Raw genomic sequence first — 12,721 nt, 5'->3', positions numbered from 1 at the left:
ATAAGTCATTGGAGACATTGAGAGACAAATGTTTCTATCGCATTCAAACACCTAGAAGTCATAAATTTGCCAATGTGCTCAGTAATTCAGATGACCTTTGGTTAAAAAAGATGAGAATGGGAATTTTATAAACATTACTTTAATTTGCAACGAATTATGTTTTAGGAAGGTTGCAGATTTCCCCAAAAAGCAGCAATTCTATAAGAAATGCATATTATTTGCTAGTAGCAGTCAAAGTCATAGGATTCCCAGACAGTTATTTGGGTTAATCTAAATAATTGGCATAATGACTTCCTCGTCAATGCCTATGTACAAAAGTGAAATTAGTTAGATCTCTTCAACAATATCCCCAAGGATAAATCTACACATTAAATTACCCAAAACAGAGGGACCTTGTATGGAGATGTGCGTTCTACTTCTTTGCCTTCTTTTGGTATTCTTGCCACTCTTGACCGGAGAGTGTTCGCAGAGTAATGACCTTGCTTTACATCTGTTAGTTTTATCCTCCCACTTTGAACCTTTTGCTTGGTTTCGCTGAAGCTGCAGTACAACTACCCGAACATCTCAACTCTGCTGGTTAAATCCTTGGAGAGCGCTGTCAGTTATTCCCTAGATCTTCAAAATCAATCAAACGCAGACACCTTTTACAAAGCGACTTTGTCTGTGACCTGGGTCCACAAACATACAACCAGCAGGTTTTCATTCACCGACATACGTACCATTAAGTCCGGTGAAGCTGAACATTCCAATCTGCTGGGTGAGGTGGTCCCACGTGCCAGGCGTCCCCAGCTTCTCCAACTTCTCCTTCAGTTGTGCTCTCATCAATAACACACGATCAGCCATGGTCTTCACATTATCCTTCCTAGAGTGGGGAGGAATTATTAGTGGGTTAGTTAGTGGACATTGGGCTGTCTGATGTGACAATGAGCTCAGAAAGTTCAAGGTTTGATTGATAATTTGTGGCGAGTGGAGCGAGTTGGCTTCAACTGTGACGGACACAAGTGCTGGAATTGACATTGGTATTCCCGCATTAGATCTCTGCTCTTAACTTCAACAGTTCCAGTGAAATGCACCAGTTAGCATTAATTGGAACTCGGCACCAGTTAGTTTGTACCTGCAAGGAAGGTCATCACAATCTTCGTTAACAGGACCCAAGCGTTACAAATCTCCCCCCCCCCCAAGGCTGTTAATCCGTGAGTGCACACTTGGCTGCAATGACAGAGAAAAGAGGACAACAAGTTTTAAAGGGAACTCAACAAGCTCCTGTGTGTTCAATGAAGGAGCAGAGAGGAGAATACCAACGGCAGGCAAAGTAATGGCAATTAATGCAAGAATTTGTTCGAGGACTTGCCTCAGAGAATCAAATTAATGTTAGGGGTACAAAGGACCTGGCGGGAAATCAGAGGAAACAGCAAAAGCAAAAACAAAGTATGGCACAAATATATGACTGTCAGGGAGTAGGGGGATGATGTATTAAAAAACACCTGGTAGAAATCTACATTGTTGTAAGAGAAATTAAGCAAAGCTGCTGCACTGGCACTGATAAATGTTAATCAGAATGCAATATGTAAGGCAGCACAATTAAAAACACCAGGGCAACGTACATTATAGCACACGCCATAATAGGAGAGGGAGAGGGAACAAAATTGAAACCAGCGTGAGGGGTCCAACCAGCTTTGTGTCTTGATTCTCTTGTCCTCTTTTTTTTAAGAACCAAACTTGCTTCCAACCAGAGAGCACAAACTGGCACAGCTGGAAGCTCTGTACGGATGACAGATCAGATATCTGTAAATGAACCTTCTGGAGAGCTTACTGGCATACAGTTAGGAAAGGGCAAGTTCTTCCCAGGTTGAGTGCTGTAGTCATGATGTGCACTGCAGACACTCCAATTCTGGCCTGTTTCACATCTGATGTTCACCATTGGTGGCTACGCGTTCAGCTGCCGAGGACCCAAGCACTAGAATTCCTCCCCTAAACCCCTCTGCATTGTTATCTTTCTCTATTTCTTTAAGGGGCTCCTTGAAATTTACCTCTTTGACCAAGCTTTTGGCCACGTCATCCCACCCAGGCCCTGTAACCCCACTTATTTACCCCACTAATCCCTCTAACCTACACAGCCCGGGACACTGAGGGGCAATTTAACATGGCCAATCAACCTAACCTGCCCACCTTTGGACTGTGGGAGGAAACCCACGCAGACACGGGGAGAATGTGCAAACTCTGCACAGACAGTGACCCAAGCCGAGAACCGAACCCGGATCCCTGGAGCTGTGAGGCAGCAGTGCTAACCACTGTGCCACCGTGCAGATGGTGAAGTGCGAATTCAATTTTTAAAATCTGGAATTTAAAAGTCTAATGATGACCATGAAACTGTTTTGCAGATTGTTGTAAAAGCCCATCTGGTTCACTACTGTCCGTTAGGGAAGGAAATCTGCTGTCCTTACCTGGTCTGGACTACCTGTGACTCCAGACCCACGTGTGACTCAATCCCTGCTTTGAATTCTTCTTATAAAATAATCCTTTGCTTTGATTATCATTTGTAGTTAAACTGAAAAATTAACAGCAATTTGGGAGGCAGAAAATGAGGAGTCCACGTACTGCTTGGGAAATAAGTCCAGATGGAGCTGGGGAGTAAAGGGATCTCGGGGTATGTGCACTACACTGGAATCAGAAAGGCAGATTAATCAAGGCCATTAAAGGAGCAACACCCAGGTTTATTGCCAGAAGGGCAGAACTGAAAAGCAAAAAACAATTCATATTGAACATTCATTAGATCACACTTCAGATTATTGTGGATAGCTCTGGTACTGAGGAAGGTGCAAACAAAGTCTATAAAGACGATTTTAGAACCGAGAGGATATGCCCCTAAGGAAAGGCTGAAGAGACTTATTTTCTCTAGAAAGGCTACAGGTTGACGCGATGGAGATCGAGGATGATGAAAGGTTTGAGAGGGTAATTGTAGAAAACATGTTTCCACATGGGGGAAATCCAAAACTAGGGATCAGGAACGAAGCTGGACATTAGAAAAATTCAATACAAAACTCAGGAATAACATCTTCATGCAAAGAGGCAAGAATGTTGAAGGCACTGTCACAAGGAGCATTTAAAGTGAATAGCACAGATGCATTTAAGGGGAAGTTTGAGGGAGAAAGGAATAGAAGGACATGTTGATGGGTTAGATGAAAAACAGCGATGGGTGAGGTTCATGGGGAATACAGACTACTTTTGGTCAAATGGCCAGTTACTGTATTGTAGATTTTATGCAATTTCAATTGAAGTTTGTTCAAACTATGAAAGCATTTGAAATATCTGCTAAAAATGATTGTTTTTTCAACTTACTTATTTCCCGCACAGTATTAAAAAGAAACATATGTGAAGGGTTAGGATTCCCAGTTCTGAACAGGGGAGGTGATGGCCTAGTGGTAATATCCCTAGACTATTAATCCAGAAACTCAGCTAATGTTCTGGGGACCTGGATTTGAATCCTGCCACAGCAGATAAATAAAAATTTAAAGTTTTTTAAAGTTTATTTATTAGTGTCACAAGTAGGCTTACATTAACACTGCAATGAAGTTAGTGAAAATCCTCTAGTCGCCACACTCCAGCACTTGTTTGGGTACACTGAGGGAGAATTTAGCATGGCCAATGCATCTAACCAGCATGTCTTTCAGACTATGGGAGGAAACCAAAGCACCCGGAGGAAACCCTGCAGACACAGGGAGAACATGCAGACTCCGCACAGACAGTGACCCAAGACGGGAATCGAACACAGGTCCTTGGTGTTGCGAGGCAGCAGTGCTAACCACTGTGTACTGATGACCATGAAACCATTGTCGATTGTCCGAAAAATCCATCTGGTTCACTAATGTCCTTTAGGGACGGAAATCTGCTTTTCCTACCTGGTCTGGTCTTTATGTGACTCCAGATCCATAGATAGAACCCTACAGTGCAGAAGGAGGCCATTTGGCCCATCGAGTCTGCACCGATCACAATCCCACCCAGGCCCTATTCCCATAACCCCATACATTTGTCCTAGCTAGTTCTCCTGACACCAAGGGACAATTTAGCATGGTCAATCTACCTAACCCGCACATTTTTGGACTATGGGAGGAAACCGGAGCACCCGGAGGAAACCCATACAGATGTGGGGAGAATGTGCAAACTCCACACAGACAGTGACCCAAGCCAGGAATCGAACCCGGGTCCCTGGAACTGTGAGGCAGCAGTACTAACCACTGCGCCACCATACCACCCCAACAGCAATGTGGTTGCCCCGAGGCAACTAGGGATGGGCAATGAATGCTGGTCAGCCAGCGCGCTTATGAATGAATTTTTTAAAATTCCAACAATTTTATTTTATTTTCGAACTCCCAGAATTGACTTGGGTGGATAAAATTAATCTAAAAAAAAACCATAAGCATCTACCTTTAGAATCTGTTGCAAAATCCATCTTTGAAGAAAGATTTTGGTAACCACTTCTGCCTCTTGCACCGTGGTTTTATGTCCACTCTATTTCTCCAGTCAGCAACAAGTTAAAAGTATTGGAAATAACTAGTTACATTTTAAAAATCGTAGCTTTTTTTGTCAAAGGAGGATTAAGCATCAGTATTGCAGAGCGCATCTTTAAAACATTTCTCAAATCAATAATCTCTCACCATTCAGCACAGAGTTGTGCGTTACTAAGCGTCATGGCAACAATACGAGCCCCGTGAGCTGGCGGGTTTGACCATATAGTACGGGCTATCTTCTCCATTTGAGATTTAATCCTGGTCACATTGTCCTCGTCCTTAGCCACAATGCACAGATTCCCAACTCGTTCATCTAAAACGAGGGGAAAAGTAAAAAGGAAAGAAATGGATCAGCGTCTTAACATTTCTAGCATCCAAGGCAAATCTACTGGGAGTTAAGATAATCATGCTTCTGGAAGCCTTTCCCTGAATGCATCACATAATTTATCCAACCCTCACAAAATACACAACATCACAGCAAAACACTAAGCATGCACAATGATGTTCAAAGTTCTGTGATGGGGATAAGCCAGCACTAAAATGTCTGGGTTAGCAAGTTCTCTCTGAGCAAAGCTAATAGGATTGAGGCTACAGAATGAAATGTTTCCTCTTGAGCAGATATTTAAATCCACGACTAATTTTGCTTTCTGAAATCTTACAAAAAAGATCGAGATACAACTGTTAATGCAGGAAATTCACTGTACATTTTATTCAAAAAATATTATTCACTCTACGATTACAACTGCGAAAACTAATCTTTAAAACAATAGCAGTAAATGCTGGCCTTGCTAACAATGCTCACATCCCACAGGAGGATAAAAAGACCTAACTTTAAAACTAGAAAAAAAATGTTAAGCAGCTCTTCAGAAGCAAGAGAAAATAGACCCCTAGCTAAAGGAAAGATCAGGTGGGTAAAACGGCTGGTCACAAAGGCAAGCTTTAAGGAGGGTCTTGGAAGGACAGGGAAGCAGAAGGAATTCCAGAGAACAAGAGGGAAGTAGCTGAAGGTACACTCACTATTGCTGGACAATGGAGTCAGGGAGTGTTTGAGGGTGGGAGGCGCACACCTGCAGCCAGGGGAATTTACAGAGGAATGGCAGGCTGAGGTCACAAAGGCATTTAACAAGATGAGAATTTTAAATACAAGGTGGACGCACAGGGAGTCAATGCAAAACAAAAATGAAAAGGGTGGAGGGTGATGGGCAAATTAGACAGTGTGGAATAGGATAAGGACTGCAGAATTTTGAATGAAAACAGAGGATGGGAATCCGACCAGGAGAATGTTAGACTAACCGAGTCTGGGAGGAGGAAAAAAGGCTCTGAAGGGGGAAAAAAATCCCCATCAGATTAAAAGGAAAAGCAAGCGGCAAACATGGAATTTCTGGGTCTTTAATGCAATGCCAATCTTTCCGAGAATATTTTTTAAAATTGCAGAACCAAAAAGGTCACTGAACCCCTTCACTCTATTGAAATGCCTGTACCAACCAACTCAAGAACAGCTTCTTCCCTGCTGCCATCAGACTTTTGAATGGACCCATCATATATTAAGCTGATCTTTCTCTACAGCCTGTGACTGTAATACTATATTCATAGAATCCACAGTGCAGGAGGCTGCATTTGGCCCATCAAGCCTGCACCGACAACAATCCCACCCAGGTCCTGTCCTACCCCCTTAACCCCACATATTTACCCTCCTAATCCCCATGATATTAAGGGGCAATTTATCATGGCCAGTCAACCTAACCCGCACATCTTTAGACTGCGGGAGGAAACCGGAGCAGCCTTAGGAAACCCACACAGACATTGGGTGAATGTGCAAACTCCCCCACACAGTCACCAGAGGCTGAAATTGAACCCGGGTCCCTGGCACTGAGAGAGTCCAGTAAGAAGTCTCACAACACCAGGTTAAAGTCCAACAGGTTTATTTGGTAGCAAATACCATAAGCTTTCGGAGCGCTGCTCCTTCGTCAGATGGAGTGGAAATGTGCTCTCAAACAGTGCAAAAGGGGAGCATGGGGGAGTACTTCAGCAGTCACGGGCATTCAGCCTTGGATCTTCAGGTAAGCGTTCTCCAAGGCGGCCTTCACGACACACGACAGCGCAGAGTCGCTGAGCAGAAACTGATAGCCAAGTTCCGCACACGAGGACAGCCTAAACCGGGATGTTGGATTTATGTCACATTATTAGTAACCCCCACAGCTTGCCCCCTGGACTTGCAGAATCTCATTAGCTGTTCTGTCTGGAGACAATACACATCTCTTTAGCCTGTGTTTAATGCTCCCTCCACCCACATTGTCTGTACCTTTAAGACCTGGTTGGCTGTAGGGATTTGCATTCTAATCAGTATTCTGTAACTTGATTTTTTGTGTCTCTGTGCACTGTTTGAGAGCACATTTCCACTCCATCTGACGAAGGAGCAGCACTCCGAAAGCTTATGGTATTTGCTACCAAATAAACCTGTTGGACTTTAACCTAGTGTTGTGAGACTTCTTACTGTGTTCATCCCAGTCCAACGACGGCATCTCCACACCATGACTAAGAGAGTCAGCAGTGCTAACCACTGTGCCGCCCATTCTGCACCCTCTCCTTTCCTTCTCCCCTATGCACTCTATAAACAATATGTTTTGTTTGCACAGTGCGCAAGAAACAATACTTTTTATTGTATACCAATACACATGCCATTAAATCAAATGCAACCATTTTATTATCGACTAACTCTTGCAACACTTGTGATTCCATCGATTGCTTTTCTCAATCTCCTAATAAAAAAGTAAATAATTTACTGTTGTTAAATATTTTTTACAATTCTCAATCCCCCCTTTTCAGTAAAGGTGCATTTTTAAAAAATTGTCATTTAACCTCCAAATTCACTCCCTTCTCTTTTGGTGAACCCCATTCATTGTAGTTCCAGCACCTTGTGTTTATATTCAGTTAGATAATTTTGGCAGTCTCCATATCCTCAAACTTCATTCTTGAATATTGAACTAGATTGCAAGCGAGGTCTGATCACCATTGCTGATGATAGGATGCTGAAAAAAATGCCTTTTGTAATTGAAAGAAATCTATAAGATTTGATTAAAGATTTTTAGCAACTCCCTTTTAAGATCTACATTGCCAGTTAGGGTCTGCCACAGATATTTTCTAGGGTGCAGTGGTACCAGCCACACTTCTAAACAGTCTGAGCATTCTGCAGTTTGGGGGTACGATATTTATGCCCACCATTACACAGCCATGGGGTATGACAGATCCCCTAGTGACCTGAGCTGGGACACAAAGAGGTCATCAGTCCCTTGAGCCTTTTGTGACCTGTAGCTCATCTTTACTTATCGTTTTTATTTATTCATTCATGGGATGTGTATCCAACTCATTGCGTACAGCGCCGACAGTATTTTAAAACTGAAATCTCATGCCCAAAGCTGTTTTGTTGGGTTGACTCGGAATGCAATGGATTTTATTTTACAGATTTTTAAGCTGCAGCCAAGATTCCTACTGAACTACATCTGATCAAGTATGTAGTGCAGCTTTGGAATGACAAGCAGATGTAAAATCACACAGAATGTTCAAAAGAAAAGAATAAAAGAACAAGAACAGCTGGATTTTAAAAGCACACACTCATTTTCTAAAGCATGTAGGGCTATTAAACTGTGGCCAAGAGAGGGCAATAACATCCAAAGGGATATTTAGATTGTCCCAAGCGTTGGTATTAACATATCACTTCTGCTTACAAGACTTGTAGGTTGTCCAGACCAATATCTCACCTTAACCAATATGCCAAAATTAAACTTAATTGGTCATTTATCACATTACTGTTTATGGAATTGCACTGCTCATAACATGGCTGCCACACTTTGTCAACAGCCAACCAAAAATGTGATGAGGTGCTATGTAAAATCCATTTCTTCCTTTCCCTTTCAGAGTGTAAGCTTGAAAAACCCTGGTAAATGCAATCAGTTTTGACCAAAGAGAGACTATTCTCTGTGGATTGTCCCAACTGATCAATACAGCAATGAACTATGTAACCCAGGAATGTCTCGCAATGGATTTCTACTCTGCGTTGAGTCAGCTGACCCTAAGCTCAGGATATTCGTACTTCAGTAATTCCAGGCCAAAGTCAGAGACTGTCAACTCAGTCTGGGTGAGGAATCAGAGTGGAGCGGTGTCAGCATGGACAAACACTACATTAATAGAACAGAGTCAATGCTACATGACTGGAGTTCACCAAAAACACGACTGCCCATATTCTAAATGGCATTAAATCACATTCATTCCTGTGCTCATTAACCTGCACTGGTTTCTGGTTAAGCACCGCCTTGATTATAAAATTCTCATCCTTATTTTCAAAGCCTCACCCACAATTCTAAAACCCCCTCCAGCCTACAACCCTCCCAAGATAAAAGCCCTCATTCAATTTGAGCCTTTTTAAAAATACTTTTCCAATTCAATCAAATCAAGTCCAATTCAGAGTCTCAACAAGTTGAGACATTTCTGATCCAAGCTGACAAGACAGGGTATGCGACCCTTTACCCTGTCTTGGGCCTGATCTTCATGAGCCAAGCTGATTGGAGGAGGCGCAGGTCTTCCTCCTACAAGGCTTGATCTCATTTGCATCTTAGCCAAAAGGCCGAGATGCCGCTTTAAAAAAATTGCTTCATATGAAAATGAAGCTTAAATGTAACCTAATGACCTCAACCAAGTGCAGCAATCCATACTACACTTGATCTTAGCCAAAAGGCTTGGACATCCCACTGGTGGCTGTGTCTCAAGCTGCTACGGCTCAAAGCACTGGAATTGACTCCCTAGATGACTCTTTCTACCTTTAAGACACTCATTAAAAACATACCAGTTGAACCAATCTGTCACAATGTGGCTCGGCATCAAATTTTGTTTTATTACGGTCCAGTGAGGTGCTTTTGGATGTTCCATTATGTTAAAGGCAAATATAACTGCAAGTTGTTATATGGAGATTTCGTCAAAGAGTTAAGCTCCCTGCACAGTAATGCACGGAATTTTAAAAGGTGCTTTCCACAACATAACATAAAAGGCTGACCACAACTCAACACTAATTCAGTATTTGTGGAGATCTTTTCTTAGAATTAAATGGCAATTTCTAACTTTTTGTGAAAGGAAACCATAGTCCAACAGAATATCAATATCAAACCTTTCAACGCACAAAATTTGATGTTGATGTATTGAACAATGTACTTTCAATACTGCACTCATCTATGTCTAATGAACGCTGTTATAATGCAGGTCAGAAACTCAAGTGTTTTAAAGAAGTCTGCCTGGATGATAAGTTTTGCAATTTGAATTTGGCTAGGGTAAGCATGAGATGTTTCACTTCAGGTATAATTCGAATGACCCACTAGGGAGCTTTTATCGAAGTTTATTTCAGAATACAGTTAACATATAGCAATAACTTTCACCAATTACAAAAAAGATTTAAAAAACCATGATATTGTATAAACCTTAACAACTATATGAAATGTTCCAACCAAACAAACCTCCTTAAAATATACCCTTGTCACAAGTTTAGCACAGAAAATACGAATGCTCACATGATGCTGGAACTTAATCCTTTGGTTAGTGAATTGAAATTCTGACTTCCCAGCCTCGTAACTTCCAGAAGACCTTGAAGTAGAGATAATGCCACTGCTGGCCTCTAGCTTTTAGCCAGAGGACCACGGCAAGAGACAGAACTCTCCCTCCAGGAAGGCAAGAAGAGCTGCTTCCACTAGCCAGCAGAATCTATAATACCAGGCTAGAGAGAGAGAAAACCTGCCTGCAACTTCAAATGGTAGTCATGGTGTGGAAATGCCGGCGTTGGACTGGGGTAAACACAGTAAGGAGTCTAACAACACCAGGTTAAAGTCCAACAGGTATTTTTGGTAGCAAACGCCACTAGCTTTCGGAGCGCTGTTCCTTCAGGTGTTGTTAGACTCCTTACTGTGCAACTTCAAAACCAGGACAGCTTCTAACTTTGAACCAAAACTGAAAGTAAATCCTTGGAGTTTTTTGGGGAGGAACCACCTGACTCTGACTTGTCAATCAAACCTCCCCCTAACAATTCAAAAGGTCGTAAAAATCCCAGATACTGCATGAAGCCCAGAGTAAAAACAAACAAAACCCCATTTAAACCATTGAAGCAGCGATTAAAGGACTGCTAAGCAGGCAGCCGGTGCCGCAATGAAACCAAAAGGCCTGCTTACAAACTGCAGAGAACATGATTTTAAAAAAATACATTTCTTAAAGGCACGAGCGTCACAACGTATTGTGAACTGATCAATTTTTAAACTGATGTCAAAGTGTTTTAACTTTTTTTAAAAAACGGTGAATTTCAATGGTCAAACTCAAGTTGAACGAAGTTTTTCCACTGGAGAGCAACAACTGAGCAAAGCTATTCACTGCTCCAATATTGTGTTTTTGTAAGTTATTTTCAATTATTTTAAATAGGGTTACTCACGGGATGATTAGTTTTTAAACTGGAACAGATTCCACGCTTAAATATATCAGCAATTACTTTAAGAGTATAAAAAAAAATTACATTCTATTGCACTGCCCAGCTGTGCTGGTCCATGGAACATTTTGCAGTTGTGATTAGACAAATTAATTTCAATGGAAAATTGAAGTCTAACCCAACTAGCACAATTTAGAAAGTGCACATTGGACACAATTTCTGATTGCTCCCAGAGCAGAAACTCCATTGCATTGTGCTTTGATACCCATAACTACAGCAAAGTAAAATGTTGCTTTAAATGAGCTCCTAACAGCACACAGCCTGACTGATTCACAATTATAGAAGCTGTTTGGAAAAAAAGATTCCAGCATTTTAAAAAAACACACACCGGTTGCTTCTTCAGGACCTAATGGAACAAAATCAAAACACAAGCTTTTCCCAACATCACATGCCCCCGAGCAAAAGCTTTGATCTATTTTCGGAAACAAACAGGTGTAAATTATTACATATAAATATTACATGTATAGTGTTATACCCACTGCTGCACTCGCACTCACTGTCTGCCACCTGCTGGATTTTTAACAGCACTGCATAGACAGTTCATGGAATCACACGCTGCAAAAAAAATGTGGCCATTCAGCCCATCGTGCCGATGGCAGTTTTAATCAGTCCTACTTCACTGTTCTCTTCCCTTACCACTGCAATCTCACCCCGTTTAAGTATTTATCTAGTTCTCTTTTTCAAGCTATTATTGAACAGTTTCCCCCTATCAAAACCCTAGGTGATTTTGAACACCTCTTTTCTGTTCCAAGTAACATTCCCAATTTCACCAGTCCCTTCAATTAACTGAAGTCCTTCATCGCTCATATTAATATAGCAAATGTCCTATTGCTACAAGGACATTCATCACCAGAGAAAGAGATGAGGTTGCAACAAAAGCCTAAATCTTCTTTCATGGATGTGGGTGTCTCTGGCTCGGCCAGCTTTTGTTGCCCATCCTAATTTTGCCCTCGAGAAGGTGGTAGCTTGAACTCCTGTTGTCCATGTGGTGTAGGTACACCCTCTGTGCTGTTAGGAAGGGAGTTCCTTTAAGTGGAGGTGATGGCCGAGTGGTATTATCGCAGACTATAGATCCAAAAAGTCAGCTAAAGGTCTGGGGCAGCACGGTGGCACAGTGGTTAGCTCGGGTTTCCTCGAGACCTCAGTAACCTGAGACTCGCAAACAGACTTCTTTCCCACCCGCCAGCCCTCTCACCAGTATTGCCCATTTCTGGCGGGAGATTATCCTGGATTATTTAAATGAGCCTTGGAAATTAAAACGGTACCAGGCCCCCTCACAGATCCCTGTCTCAGCGAGAGAGGATTGCTGTCCTGCGAGGAACCTGCACCCCCAGTTAAATAGAGGCCCATGTTGCTGCTGTGGAATTTTTCTGCACGTACACGAGATACAAATACTTGAATTGTGAAGTAACCCGAATGGATTTGAAGCACGCAGAGTCTAAAATCAGTGATACCTTGTCCGAGTCACTCAAACACTTCTCCTTTCGCCCTTCACCTGACAGTAGCTCAAGTGCCTGTTTTCTAAACAATCACACGATCTGAAGTGGCAGGCAGGTGTCGACACTGCATTCATGTTGTATTATTTCAAGCAAGCAATTTTCTTTCCATTCATTAACGAGATGTGGAGAACCCATTTGTTGCTTATCCCCAAAACATCCTGGAGATGGTGGTGGTGAACTGCTGTAGACTGCGGTGCGTA

General features: G+C 42.1%; 1 protein-coding gene across 1 annotated transcript in view; it reads right to left on the bottom strand.

Annotated features, from left to right (window-relative positions):
* Nucleotides 1-12,721, bottom strand: part of got1 (glutamic-oxaloacetic transaminase 1, soluble) — a 53,358-nt gene that overhangs the window by 12,312 nt on the left and 28,325 nt on the right. The window contains exons 7-8 of the mRNA XM_078223122.1: nucleotides 4,656-4,821; nucleotides 720-862 (exon numbers count right to left, since the gene is read on the bottom strand). Of these exons, the coding sequence (XP_078079248.1) occupies nucleotides 720-862; nucleotides 4,656-4,821 (309 nt within the window). The remainder of the gene's footprint in view (nucleotides 1-719; nucleotides 863-4,655; nucleotides 4,822-12,721) is intronic.

Source organism: Mustelus asterias, chromosome 11 (genome assembly GCF_964213995.1).
Source record: "Mustelus asterias chromosome 11, sMusAst1.hap1.1, whole genome shotgun sequence".
Lineage (NCBI taxonomy): Eukaryota > Metazoa > Chordata > Chondrichthyes > Carcharhiniformes > Triakidae > Mustelus > Mustelus asterias.
This window is presented reverse-complemented; position numbering and strand designations above follow the sequence as displayed.